Here is a 15,232-nt window from a genome sequence, read left to right on the forward strand (position 1 = left end):
GACAGGTAAACTGAAGGGTTAGCTAAACAAGTTAAGGGTCTTTCAAATATTTTAACATTTGATCATAAAGTTGTAATTTGATCAAAATCAGTTTCCTTAATCATGATGTTCCCATAACTGAATATGCTGAACTGCTTGGCATAAACTGTGTGTTTACTGTGTAAACATGTATTTTTTCTGTTCATTTATAGCCTCATCTTCTAGCCATTCGAGGTCATCAAACATTTCAGGATCATCTACAGGTGCTCCAAAAGGGAAAGGTAAGAAGCTTCCTCCAAAATGTTGTTAATGGATCTGTCACTACAGGTACTTAGCTTGTTCTTACAAAACTGAAAATGACACTGTGCTCATTTTTACAGATCTTCCCATATTGCCAGGTGGATCTGTGTGTTAAGTCATAGCATTACTATATGTAGGAGCATTAATTATTAATTATTACTACATTTATTTTATCTACTAACTTTGTTACGTTGTAAATAACAATAAATCTTTTTTTTTTCATATCACCCTTAATGAAAATACACCTATGTGGGCTACAGATGTAAAACCTCTTTGATGAAGTGATGCTTAATGCATGGCTTGTTCACATAAAGTTGTATTAAAATAATTCAAATGATTAAGTGTGCAATCATTTCTTAATCTTATGAGATCTAAGGTAATAGCATTAGACGCAGTTACAAATTGTTGCTGTTTTTGTTTTATAAATCCTAAAAATGTGTAAAGGAGAGAAAAAAAACAGTCAACATTTTGAAAATTGGCTATAAGCAGCACTATCATGTATTTCTTCCAAGTTAAAGTAAATCCTCCTTCACAGTGAAGCTAAATAGCAGGGATATTTGTTTCAGGACAATCGCTTAGTTTACCCTGAAAGAGTTTAAAGGTCTATCAAAATGAGCATGTTGTAATTTTCAAAACAGGATATCCTGTAAAAACTGGGCATATCCCTGTAATTACAGCCACTGTAACAACAGCTGATAGATTGCAGTATACAGTTACAATCTGCACAGATGCTAACTGTAATGCAGAATCACATGTCTATGTATTGCAGTGGACAGTTCAAGCTATAATACATTCACATACTTAGAATCATGGCATAGCAGTATGTAAATTGAATATGAAATAGCATTTTCTCAGGGTGGGCAGTACGGTGGCGTGGTGGGTAGCGCTGACGCATCACAGCGAGGAGGGCCTGGGTTCGATTCCCCGGCTGGGTGACCGGGTCCTCTCTGTGTGGAGTTTGCATGTTCTCCCCGTGTCTGCGTGGGTTTCCTCCGGGTTCTCCGGTTTCCTCCCACAGTCCAAAGACATGCAGTCAGGCCAATTGGACATGCTAAACTGCCCCTCGGTGTGAGTGACTGTCTGTCTGTCTGCCCTGCAATGGACTGGCGACCTGTCCAGGGTGTATCCTGCCTTTCGCCCGATGACTGCTGGGATAGGCTCCCGCGACCCTGACGGAGAAGCGGCTTAGAAAATGGAAGGATGGATTTTCTCAGGGTGTAGTTTGGAAACACCCACATCTTTATAGGGTTTTATTCTGTGAGTGAGGCTAAACACTGGGCAGTGTATGCATGGCAAGGCAATGCACATCGCATACCAATATTTCACCACCACCAGCTTGCACAATGGCATGTTGACAACTAGGGTCCATGGTTTCATGGGGTCTGTGGTACACTATACTGTCAACACAAAACAACTGGTATTGTCTCTCATCGTTAAATGTTGCTAGTCCTCTAAGGTCCAGTTAGCAACTTCACAATCCCAATATACATGATCATAATAAAGCACAATAGCTAAACATAAAACCAAAAAAAAGTACTTGTATGTAACATGATGTCATGAGTCCAGCACAATACCGAACTTGTCTTCCCAAGCTGTCCCCCTGAGGTAACACCACTGCAGTCCTGTGACTTTAAGTTTGTCATTGTACTGCAGAACAAAGAATCAGTTTGAATGTGATACTCAGTTTTGCCACAGATCTGACACTATATATTGGTTCAGCATGAAAAAGTTCCATATAATGTTATTGCAAAAAAAGTCATCGATTACCAGTAATTTTGCTGGTGGTATATACTTTATTAATCTATTACCAATGTGCACATTTGACATTAAGTACATTGAATGCAACAATTTTTAGTGTCATTGGTCTAATTATAATACTTAAATGTGATTTGTTCTACCCAGGAAAGAAGGCTATTGAAACAGAGGAGGAGGAGTCAAGGGATGAGGTAGCAGGTAAGATGAAAACTATTACTCACTCAATAATACATGTAGAATATATCACAAGTAACAATAAATGATTTTCTTTTTCTGTGAAAAATGATTTAAGTGGTCATGTGTAATAAAACAATAGCCGAGAAATGCCCCAATTTTATCATAAATAGTCAATCAGATGCGATGAATGAAAAAATTTACCCTTTAAAACTCTCAAAAAGTAATTATGCTCTATTAATGACATTCACATGCTTGGTATGATCATTCAACTGTGGTTCAACTTGGTTAAATGATTTCAGTATGTCTGGTTGTGCTTTTTAAACAGTTTAAACAGTTTAATAACAATTGGTTATTTTGGTCAGTTAAATTGTGGTATTGCGTTTTTTACAGCTTACTAACATTATTATTATTTTCTTATTTAGAGAGGCCAGGTTGAGATGGTTTGGACATGTGTTGAGGAGGAATAGTGGATATATTGGGCAAAGAATGTTGGAGATGGAGCTGCCGGGTAGAAGGAGAAGAGGTAGACCTCAGAGAAGGTTTATGGATGTAGTGAAGGTGGACATGGAGATGGTTGGTGTGAAAGTAGAGGAGGCAGTGGATAGGGCAAGATGGAGGCAGATGATCCGCTGTGGCGACCCCTAAAGGGAGCAGCCGAAAGAAGAAGAAGAAGAAAGAATTTCAGTTTGAGTATGGATTAAATTGAATTTGGAATAACCTAATCAAAGACGACTAATAAATCCAAATGTCTTGTTTTGCCAAGTTCTCTCCACAGAATCATCAACTATTGATGACTCAGATTTCCTTTGTGCTTTTATAAAGCCTTATAATGTGCTCTTATAGCGTGTTATGTGTGTAATTGTGAACACTTATGTACAGTTACAAATGCTTATGTCAAACATTATAAAGCCTTATGAATGCTTTATAGGTGTTTATAAATGCACTCATAATGCATACTAGATACCGGATTCATAGAAAGTGTTACCGAAACTTTCTTTAGCTTTATAAACCAAACCTGAAGTAGAAACCTGATTGTGATCTTAGACTCTGAGCTCTGTTTTATCTGCATGTAAACACAGTCACTAAAGCAGCTTTTACCATCTGAGAAATATCGCTGAAGTTCAGCCTTTTCTCTCTCAGAGTGACGCAGATAAACTTGTTCATGTGTTTGTTACAGCAGAGTTGATCACTGTAATGGTCTTCCTACTGAACCTCCTAATAAACCATACCTTCTTTACAGCTCGGACAAAACACAGCAGCATCCTAAGCATATCAACACAGGGAGATCGGATCAGTCCTGCTTTAAAAGAGCTGCACTGGCTGCCTGGATCACTCAGGACAGAGTTTAAACCTGTGCTACTAGTTTTAAAGCTCTAAATGACTTTAACGCACAGCTTACATCACAGAGTTTCTGTCTGTTTATGTTCCAGCACGTAATCTAAGATCTGCAGACAGTGACCTTCTACAGACACCCTCTGTAAAACACAGAAAACAGAGAGACTCTTTCAGTTATTCAGCTTTTATTAGACAGTCAAGCTCAGAGATCACTGTTAATAAACAAATGAAAATGCAGCTCTTTAACTCAGAGCTTCAGTGAAACTCTACATCTCGTGGTTTTTATCTTCTAATTTGATCTTTTTCGTTTTCTTCTGATTCTAAATAAATACGTATGATTTCTTGTGTGTTTTATCACCTGTCTGTAAAGCACTTTGAGCTGCCACTGGCATGATTTACTTTGACAAGAAAAGGGAGCCTGGGGTTGGAGAACTGCAGGACTGGTGAGATCAAGCAAGCTCTTCAGAAGCTTTCTGAGTGTCACGGCTCCCTTGGGCCTTGATTCGCACATGGACTCCATTTCCCAGAACTCCTTGGGAGAGCATGTGGCTGATGAACTTCCTCGTTTAAACAGTCCTCGCTCTACGTCTCCTGAGTGTTGATCCCTGTGTTCTGTCATATGACCTGTTTAGTTTATAAGCCTGTAGCTTAGCCTAACTGTGAGGTATTGCTTCTCCTGCAGAACTACTGAGCAGTTCTGACTGGATTTCTCATTATTGCCTTTTGTCTTTACCCTACTAGTTGCGATTGCTCTGTTTTTCCTTTGTGCTATTTGGGATTTGACCCACACCTGCACCATGACTACAATTCTTGCCAATCCCTTTTATATTAAAGCCTCATGTCTTGGATTCTACCTTGAGCTTCTTACTGGGTCTGTCACATTACACTGAGCTTCAGGTGTCTACTGAAACCGCCCTGTATTTTTTTAGGTGAGGGCAGTGAGGGGGCAGCCACCACACTGAAGTTCCAGACAAAACAGTGAAAGAAGCCCATAAAGTTTTGGATCAGTCGGACAGAAGTGGCCACTTAGCCGGGTCTATGCTTAGCCATCCTTTGGACATGATAATCCAAGGAACGCAACTGACTGAAGGACTTCTCTAGTTCAACATACAGGTGTCCTCCAGGAGTAGTTTTAGAACCTACCTGATGTGGTACCTACCCTGGTTTATCAGGGCCATCTTCACCTGCTCCTGCTCTGTCCATGTCTGGCTCAATCCTAATATAATGTGGTGACTCACTCTAAATGGGTATCAAAACCAGGCCTTCTTATGTAGGACATTGGTGTAAACTAGGTGAGCAACCAATCAAACACTTTAATCCTTAATTATTTTTTCTACAACTAATGTAAACTAATAGTTTATAGAAAGGAAATGCAGGGCTGCTCTAGAGCTTGAACAGATTAACAAAAAGAATGTCTCTGGATGATGACTGTGGTGACCGTGGCTGATAGTGGAAACAGTGGAAAATCTGGAATAATGAGTTTTCTTTGGGGTCTATTTTGCCGCACAGCGCCCTGCATGTCTCTCTCCACCATGAATGGATAGCAAAACTATCATACACACTGTCTCGGGCCTCAGGCAGTGAATTCAGAACCACTTCATTAATTACTTTCTCTGATGTGATTTTTAGAGGCATTAAAGGGGCCAAAATCATATGACGAAATAAGGCCGTATTGGAAAATACATGAACCATCATATTGTTTCAGAGAATATTACTGCTTGTCAGTATAGTTTTATTTTAAAGTGAATTTATTCCAGTTTATGGGCTATATTTTCACAGTGATAACAAAGGGGGGACATTTCACCCTTTTCTTCTACTTTTTCTTCTAATGTCACTAATTAATTAGCACAAAGTCAGTGATCTAACTAGCAGCTAACAACTAGAAAAGCATCAAACTTTGGGCAGCCTGCTCAGGCAGTGTTTGCTCTGACTGCAGGAATTAATATACAAAATAAAACCTGAGTAAATAATATAACAGTTGGTTATTTTAGAATTTATTAATGAGTTTCCTTGTATGTCTGTTATAAACGGTAATGTTATTGTGACATTGTGTGTTTTTGTATTCAGACAGACAGTGAAAACAGATTAAACCCCACATTTGTCTTATCTTTGAATGTTTCAGCCTTGTTTTAAAATGGAAACTATTCATTCTACCAATTCAGATCGTCCATTTTCACGAAATAAAGCAGGCCAAGAACAAATGGTAAAGCAGACACTTCATTAGTCTTTTTTGAGAAATAAATTGCAGTCGAATGTAATTTATTGGATAACAACAATCATAATGTGTCAGACAACAACAGTTAGCACATCATAAAAAGAAGAATTTCATGTAAGTATTGTGATTTTACGGGGTCTACTTTACTTTATTGGGGTAGTCCACTCTATTCTATAGGCTGTCAACTTGTCTCTAGTTCTCTCAGTATAAGTTTTACTGGTACAATTGATATATAACGATTTTCAGTAAAGAGTCAATCATATGCAAGGTGTGACATTACGTAACACATATGAATAGAAACAGGCTTTAACTTACATGTTTGTTGACAGTAAATATGTAGTTGAATGTCTACTGATAGTTGGCTGACATTACAAAATAGCTTTATAATCTCATTTCATTGAACTGTTGCTGATACATACTCTGCAATCTATATGGACTCTTGCATTCAGTTGATAGACAACTTGTAGTCTATTGATTGACCTATTGACGTCATTGAGAACCACTTCATAAGCTGGTTCATGGCTGTTAACTGACTGCTTGTTGACAGTCTGTACTGGTTTGCTGAGTTTGTACCAGTGAAGGCCTAGGAATGTTTCACTGTTTAATCATGGTATGCTGGTATGCGTTTGTTGACGTCTATATGTGAGTTTAGGCATTAAAAAATCTTGGAAATCCAGGATGTTGCAGGATGAATAACATCATTTACAAGAAAACTCGTAAAAGAATTCCATGGACTCCTCCGGCCCTGAAATAGTAAAACATGAAGCCCAGGTTAAACAATCTGGTATGAAACAAATTCCACCTCAGTAAGACATGGTGCTGATGCTGAATCCTCAGGACTGATGCTGCTGTTGTGGCAGCGGATACAAACTGCCGGTGGTTTAATAAGTCGCCCCAAGTCCATATGCAAAGCTTTTGGGTGGGGCCTCCCTAATCTCTACTGAACCAACCGTCTAACTGGTGAGTCTTTCTGAGTCATGGCCTATTAGAATGAAGTTTAGAGCTTGTGCATCTTCATGTTGTCCTTAGTGAAAATATCACCATGGAAGGGTGCATTAAAGGTAGAAAAAAGCTAAAATAATAAATAAATAATATGTATAATTAATACAAACGTTTTCATGTCTACTTTCTGCTTTGACAGAATACAGGCAATGACATACAAGTTGAGGATCTCACAGGATTTTTTTCTGGAGGTAGAAAAATGCAAGCTGTGCTGTTTTGCAAGCTACTTCAACACTCAAGTTTTTTCAGCTGACTGCACTGCACAGACTGTTCCCGGGATAAAGTGTGCAAACCAGCAAACAATGTCTGCCTTGTTAGCCAGATTTCCATCCAGTGGCCAGTTAAATTCAAACAACAAAATCAAATGTTGCCAAGAATATGTTTCCATCAACTCTGAATAAAACTCAATATCACATCTGTAAAAACATTTTACAAAGAAATGTTTAATGTTGCTGTCTACTTCTACCAGCTTCCTGATCACATCATATGACTTTTTTATTCTCATTTCCATTATATATGTATATAAGCAGACTCAGGAACTTGTGAAGGACCCTTGTGCAGATTTGTTAACAATAGGGTAGTTGTAAAAAAGGCAAAGCAAAAGAGGTCGTAACAGAGAAATTAGTCCAAAGTCCAGGCAGACAGAGCAAAAGGAACAAAAAGCAAAAGCAGATTCAAAAGAACCAAAAAGACAAACAAAGGCTCAGTAGTCAGACTAGAAAGAACTGGCAAAACTACGCACAGACTGGCTGAAAGGGAGGAGTATTTAATGTTAGATCCTAATGTCAGCGCATACCAATCAATGCACAATCCTGGGGTTCAGGCCTATGGTACGCATAAGCGTTGCGTCATACAGAGGCCTCAGCTTATGCTCGTGCGTTCATATGGTTAGTTGTAACCCATAGTGACTGACTGGAGAGATGATGAGGTGCTTTCGTGTTTTTGAAGTAAAACCTTTCAGCTCCTATTTGTTCGTCTCTTTGATTTGGAGCCTTGGAGTCTTTTTTCACAGCTCCTGTTTTCTCTCTTTGTTTTGTTGGTTATCGGTTCTTTACAGTTCTTGTTTGAGTGCAGCTTTGCACAGGTGTGCATGATTGGTGCTAATCAGCTTGTGGGCTTCTGGGAATTGTGAGTTCCCTGGATTGGTGGTGCCTTGCCACCACCGTCCTCTGTGTTTGGGCAGTGGCGTGAGCTGGGACAGTGTGTGAAAGGCAATAACAAACAAAGCATTGAGTTGTAATCTACTTTGACCTGTATTTGAAAGAAAACAGTAAGAAGACCGGATATCTAATGTTTAACCTTATCGACTTTATTGTTTTTTTTTGTAAATATGTGCTCATTCTAAAACTGACACCTGCAATAAAAATAAAGTCCCTGTGTGCAAAATAAAAGTCCCTGTGTGCTTCTGTGATAGACATAACCACATGGGCTCTGGAATACTTTCACAAACCTCTATCAATGTACACAGTTTGTCACTGATGCTAAGCTTATCTCCGATAAATCCAAAGCTGCACCATATCAGGAGTCTTTTATATGTTTCCCTACGCACATGTTTTGAGAACGTATAGCAACAAATTAAAAACGTATATATGTTGGAAATCTGCTGGCGTGGTGCCAAATAACTGAAGAGTTAATAGCAGTTTGTAACATGTGTTACATGTGTGATGAATTCATATCAGAATTGAAGACAATCCACCTTGAAATGTAATAAAAGCACAGCTACACTGTTTTCCACTGTGCAGCACTTCAAACAACATTAATTCAGTGTAACGGATCCTTTACTGTTCATTTGGCAAGTTTTCTACATATCAGTGTTAAAATCACATGTACACTGATTACATTTCACTGTTTTGGTTGCATTTCAATGAGGCAAATACATTTGAAGTCAAAAAAGAGGTAAAAACAGTGCACTAGAGGTCATCTGTGAAACAGTAATGCCACTGCATTTCACCATCTTCACTGTTCTGACTGCATTGCAGTGAGGAAAATCGGTTTAAAGCACAGTGGAAAGCCCGATGACCGCTGGGATAGGCTCCAGCACCCAACCGCAACCCTGAGGGAGAAGCAGCTTAGAAAATGGATGGATGGATGGATGGATGGATGAATGGATGGATGGATGGATGGATGGATGGATGGACGGAAAGCAGTATATTCATGCCTTCACTACATTTCAAGGTGGATTATATTCAGTTCTGTCAGCAAATCCTCATGCACTTTCCATTGTAATGGAGGGTTTATTTCCATTTTTCCCTGACCCTTATTAGTCCCACAACCGGGGAAATTTCACCTCCGCATTTAACCCATCCGTGAAGTGAAACACCACATACACTGTAGTGAATACACACACACTAGGGGGCAGTGAGCACACTTGCCCAAAGCGGTGGACATCCCTATCCACAGCGCCCAGGGAGCAGTTAGGGGTTAGGTGTCTTGCTCAAGGACACCTCAGTCATGCATTGTCGGCGTTGGGGATCGAACCGGCGACCTTCCGGTCACAGGGCCAGTTCCCTAACCTCCAGCCCATTACTGCCCATTTTGGGCCGAATTATGGAACAATAATATCATGCATGCATTTCACATTTTTCCACTGTAGTGACCGCTTTTACGTTTTAATTCCTCTCAATAGAAAGATGATTGTAATGAAGGGCACTCTAATAATCCAAGACCCTTTTCCTTTATTACTTTCTTTTAGTCATCGAGTAGTTTCTAGTCTTTCTTACACACTAGCTTCTCTTCTTCCATTTTCTTCTTTTGCTGCTCTGTGTGTTTCTCATGGCATTTCTTCTGACCATAAACAATGTTCAACTGGTCACTGCATCACAACAGTCTCTAAGCACTACTTCCTTCCAGGGTCTTTTTCCTAGCATTGCAATTCACAGTAATAAATTACCTGGTGTATAGCTTGTTGTAGTCGCATGATCTCTTCCCTAGAACGTCTCTCCTCTTCTTCCTTTTTCACCGTTAGCTGTCTTATGTTTTCCCTAAGGGAATTCTTCTCATCAAGAAACAGCTTTTCCTGTATTGCCTTCTGTTCCTCTAGTTGTCTGTTCTTCTGCTCCAAAGCCTCTTTCTCACGTCTTTCCTCTAAACATGAACAGATATAGGGAGCTTTTAACAGAACACCACAAGAGGTTAGCCTCTTAAATCTCTCTGTTGTTATTATTGTGATTTACCCTCTATCTCCCTCTCAGCTTCACTGAGCGAGCGGTCAGCTGCAAGAATGTTCTCTCCAACGTTATTGTTCTCAGCCAGATAATTTGTCAAGACTTGTTCAACCTAAGAAGAACATGGAAAGAATATGAGTGTAAAACAGACAGTTCAGAGGTTTTTCTAGGGTTTGAATCAAGGTAAGCTTAGAATAGGTTAGTGGTTAAATGACAACTTACCATAAGTCCGTGGCCTTTCTCTGACCTGTATTGCTGAACTGCTCTCTCCAGGGCACTGCAGTACTCTATGTAGCCTCCAGACCGCATGTAAATACCTTTCTTTACTTCCTCCTCCAAAGAACCAAACACACGAGTGATGATGGACCTGCACACCTTACGAGATTCTTCCATATTTTGTTTAACAAGTTCCTCGTACTCCTTGCTAAGGCATTTCTGGAGATTGAGAAATGAAAATTGATGCTTGAATTAAATTTGATTACACTCCTCTCTGTAACAGTGGAGGCAAGGAGGTGGGGACTCGCAAATGCAAGTTGCTTTTATTGAAATTAGAGTCCAGAGTATCAGAGGTTTGAAGGAAAGACAAGTCCATGACAAAAACAAAACCCAACTACAAGATGAAAGAGAACAAGAGACGAGAGGACATCCACAAGACCTCAATGCAAGACAGAGACTGAACAAACAAAGGGGTATAAATACACAGAGGGGAAACAAGAAACACCTGGGACTGATGAGGGGTGGAGCAGGGAGGCGGCAGGACCAGGGAGGAGACACAGAATAACAAAAGCACATGGTACAAGTAAACAAAAAGGCACATGGCTACAACAGAGGAGAAGAAAGACACACTCAGAGGGACAAAGGGAGAATCCGTGACACGCTCCCACAACATTAATCTCTTCAGTTTTCTGTTGTATCAAACAAAATGATTTTGATGCCGATGCTACTTTACCACAAGATCTTTCTGGTATTCCTGGTTCTGATCGTTGAAGGAGCCTTTGATGAAGATGCTGATAGCCTCTTTCTCTACACCTGCATGGATGTCAGAAAGCTCCTGCTGGGTCTCCGTGGGGAAGTGGACCCTTTTGGTCATTTCACAGCGATAGAACTCCACAGCTTCCTGGACGGCACGACTGTTATGAATCTGAGCCAAAGATTCCACAGCGTTGTCCAGAGACGGGACTTGACCACTGCTGATCGCCTTAACGTATGTCTGTGCCAGAGTGGCCAACACTGAAATATTTCAAAAATGTAATTTTAATTCAATTTAAATAGAAACTTTCTTACAGACACAATCATTTTCATGCACATAAGTTCCAGGTTAAAATTCTAGATCTGTCTTATATATCAGTCTTTAATTACACTAAGGCATGGCACAAATATATACCCATAAAGATATTTGTTTCACTTCATTGAAGTTCGATACACATGTTTAGCACATTGTTCTCTACCAGGCTTGTGACTAAGTGCGGTTTAGTGCTGGAGGGAAATGTGCATCAAGTAATACTGGATGCAATGAAAGCTAAGCATAGACAACTAGTCACACTCAAGATGGCACAACAGGCATAGAAAGACTGAAAATCCTTTCACACAAAGCCTTCCAGCTTTGGAATAACCTTCTAGTCGGTGTTCGGGAGTCTAAGCTAAAAGCCCACTTGTTTAGTGAAGCATTTGGTAATTAGTTAAGATAGACCATTAGATAAAAGGTGCAGATCTGGGGGTTCATGGTTATAGAGTATTCTGGTAGACTGGGCGTGTTGGTACTGTCCGTTGCCTCACTCACTCAATCAGGTTTGTTGACAGTGGGGTTGAGGGGCACCGACATCTCAGGGAGCCTCCTGACTCTGTTACCTTCTCTCTCCCTTTTAGTGAGGCTGTAATAGCTTGACCTAAAGGAGTCTCTGGTGCTTTCCTTTAGCACTGTAAACTGTAATCAGTCTGTATTTACACAACTGACTCTCTGTGTGTTTTCATTGCCAGGTTGAACAACTACCCATCCTATGCAGTCTGACTCTGTTATTCATCTGCCTTGATTGGTACCTGCTGCTTGCCAGCGTTCTGGACAAGTTTGACCACCATGGACCTTACTGCTGTCCCACATTGTGCTGAAATCCTCACCTGCATGAATTGACCCTCCTGGTGACACTGCTGCATGCACACAACCTCAAACTATGTAATCACAGATTTACTTCCTCTGCCTCACCATACTGAGATTTTTCATTTTCATAGTAACAGGTCATCTCCTCACAGTACAGTCACTGGTTTTCCCTGGTAACAGTGACAGATTTTCATAGATCTATTTTCACTCTTTGCACTGAAGTCCCTATAGTTATTGACTAATAAGCCTTAGTATGCAATGAGCCTGAGATTTTAAGGGGTTAAGTGTTGTCCAGAGAAGGATGGATTCCGCTTTTGAGTCTTGTTTTTTCTCCTAGTTTCTTCTTGCTTTTAGGGAGTTTTTCCTTGCCACTGTTGCATGGATGGTGGCTCAGACCCAGATTTTTTTCTGTAAAGCTGCTTTGTGAAAACGCCTGTTATAAAAAGCACTATTTAAATAAATTTGACTTGACTTAACTACTTAAGTAAAAGTACTATAACTGCAGTGATAATCTAGATCACCCTAGAGAGAGCCGAAAAGAAACTGAAAGCTTTCTTTTCTCAGTTTCATGTTGCTTTAATATTTCTTTCCTTTGCAAAGGACACAAAGCAGAGCCACAGGAAATGACCAGGAACTGGCTGCAAGAGAAACCCTGGGAGGAATACTTGGGGTTGATTTGGCACAAATTGGGAAAGCAAGAGAAGGCAGACCCAGGAGTAAACTCGAGGGACTTTTCCAAATTACTGGCTTAGGTGATGAAGCTGTCCTTGAAAGAGGTGAGTCACAGGTGATGCCATTTGCCTATTCATTGTGAGGGAGGTGCTCTTTTCTTCCTTCTGATGGGTGGCCGCCGCACAAGCAGACAGGCTGCAAGGACTTCAATCTCCACTTCTCATTTGTGGAATATGGGCGGAGGATACCCAAGCTGACAGTCAAAGAGAGACATCCCCAGCAAGGAGTGCCATAGGATGTTATGGGTGTACTCCACCCAAAACAAAGATAAAAACGCTGCTCAAGCCACGTAGATGGCCTAGCCCTCCTGTCCTCTTCAATTGACCAGTCTGTTTTAACTGCTCTTAAATTAGCAAAAAAACATTTTTCACCAACATATTTTTATTCAACATTCTTTAGTGTGGAGGATATCATGAGGCCTTGAAGCGATCAGATGTAAAACACAATATTTATGAGTGTTTTAAGTTGTAAATTGGTCAGATTTGACCCGAACACTACAGGAAGTCTAGAGGAGGCTAAACACCTAGGTCCTGATTAGCCCTTTCAGTCTGCCCTTTAGGTTCTTTAGGTTAGATCCTTCCAGAACTGACTAGTGAACTGAAATTCACAGTCAGACACCAGTCCAACATCAGTTGGGCATCAATGGACCCTCACCACATGCTGTAACAGAAGCAAAGCTGCCCTCTTGTCTGACAGTAATCCAGGTACTGCGATAAATTTGCAGGTCTGGAAACCAATTACTCAAACCCAAATTACCGCTGAAAGGGTTAACTCTGCTCCGACTCTGCTCTAAGCAGACTTTGCAGCAAGCATAGCTACTGTCCTTGGCAGTTTTGCACAAACAACTTGCTCCTCTTATCGGGACAACATTCTGTCCAGAACAATTTGTTCTTTTTCGTAGGTAAGATTATCGTACACAGAGCAGAAGCCCCCCTCCTTTGGGCAGTTCCGGTGGTCCGTGAGTGTCAGCTTAGCATTTCATGACTGTTAGACAACTTATTTGGGTCCACCCTGTTTGCTTGTACGCAACAGGGCAGGACGTGTTTGTATAAAAGAAGGAGTGCCCTTCTTTCTTTGTGCAGAAGACTTAATAAACTCTTTGATTGATTAAGAGAGTCGTTCTGTCTTCCTGCACCGAGCGCTCCCGCTGCAACTGAGGCTTTCCACAGGACAGGTGATCCACTCTCTGGTTCCTCTTCATGAACGGACCAAAAACGGCCGGTCCTTTCAAATGGTGACCTCCGACGTGTTCTCTTCACCCAGGTAAGTCCAATTAATCGTTTTTGGACCTCTACCTGGTTGTCGAGATCACCTGGGTGTTCAGAGCGAACCGACCCAGCCCTGTCGGGTGGGCGGGAGTACGAGAGTGAGAGTAGAGAGGGTACATTTAAACCTAAGCGCTTAGTGGGAGACAGGGAACGTCCTATAGTGGAAACTCTCAGTACAGCTCTCACTGTATTTTTCCATACTGGGCACGTCGTTCCAACCAGAGCCGGAAGAGACACCGGCTGCATGGATGCGTAGATGTAATTTGGGTTTGTCCAACCTAGCTGGTTGGACCGAAGGTAATCCGCAAATACCCGCATACCCCAGGGAGGGCACTTTCGATGTGGGCTATTTGGGTTCCGCACATCGCATGATTAATGAGGGCATAGGGGATCCCGGATGAGACCTATCTTACATGAATGAAAGCTATAAATCGTGGTATGACGTGAAAAAGGTGTGGGGTGAACCGAATAAACTCTCTTTATGTGTGTGAAGTTTGGTTTTACGCCATCTGCGCTCAGCCTTTCTGCATTCTCTCTTTTGGGTCTGTGCTACTACAGTGATGATATCAGCGGTACATGTTTTCAAAACAAGCATGGACCCTGTGTCCAAATTATCTTTCCCATTCCAGTTCGTATCAGAAGCAGAAAGAACAAGGAGTTTAGGTCAGATACTGTGAATACATCCAACCTGCAGTATGTTGGAGGTAACTCACAGTCTTTGAAACAAAGTGCATAGGTTATTAAGTTAGCTCTACTGAATATCAGATCTCTTACAAATAAGTCTTATATAATTAATGATTTAATTACAACTCACAGGCTTGATTTCATGCTTTTAACAGAGACATTAAACTCATATAGTGCTGATATTGTGTTAACTGAGACGGCTCCACCAACCTTTAACTTTTTAAACGTTTCATGCACCGGCAAGAAAGGCGGAAGTGTAGCAATGCTGTTTAATGATACGTTCCAATGCAAGCAGTTACCACTTGGTGATTTCACATCTTTTGAATATTTAGAAGCGATTTTAAAGGGGGCACAAAGAATATTATTAGTAACTGTCTACAGACCTCCAAGGTACAATGCTAATTTTATTGATGACTTCACAGATATGTTATCTTTTATTTCTACTGAATTTGATCATTTTGTTATTGCTGGTGATTTTAACATTCATATTGATAATCACAAGGATAATTACGCCAAAGAACTCTAT

General features: G+C 40.6%; 1 protein-coding gene across 1 annotated transcript in view; it reads right to left on the bottom strand.

Moving 5' to 3' along the window:
* Positions 1-5,788: 5,788 nt before the first annotated feature.
* The window catches only part of LOC108413082 (guanylate-binding protein 1-like), a 52,088-nt gene continuing 42,644 nt past the window's right edge, over positions 5,789-15,232 (bottom strand). Inside the window, exons 9-13 of the mRNA XM_037535628.1 lie at positions 10,877-11,157; positions 10,150-10,362; positions 9,937-10,039; positions 9,654-9,847; positions 5,789-6,506 (exon numbers count right to left, since the gene is read on the bottom strand). Coding sequence (XP_037391525.1) covers positions 6,417-6,506; positions 9,654-9,847; positions 9,937-10,039; positions 10,150-10,362; positions 10,877-11,157 — 881 coding nt within the window. The 3' untranslated portion in view covers positions 5,789-6,416. The remainder of the gene's footprint in view (positions 6,507-9,653; positions 9,848-9,936; positions 10,040-10,149; positions 10,363-10,876; positions 11,158-15,232) is intronic.

The sequence above is a fragment of the Pygocentrus nattereri genome, chromosome 28 (assembly GCF_015220715.1).
Source record: "Pygocentrus nattereri isolate fPygNat1 chromosome 28, fPygNat1.pri, whole genome shotgun sequence".
NCBI lineage: Eukaryota > Metazoa > Chordata > Actinopteri > Characiformes > Serrasalmidae > Pygocentrus > Pygocentrus nattereri.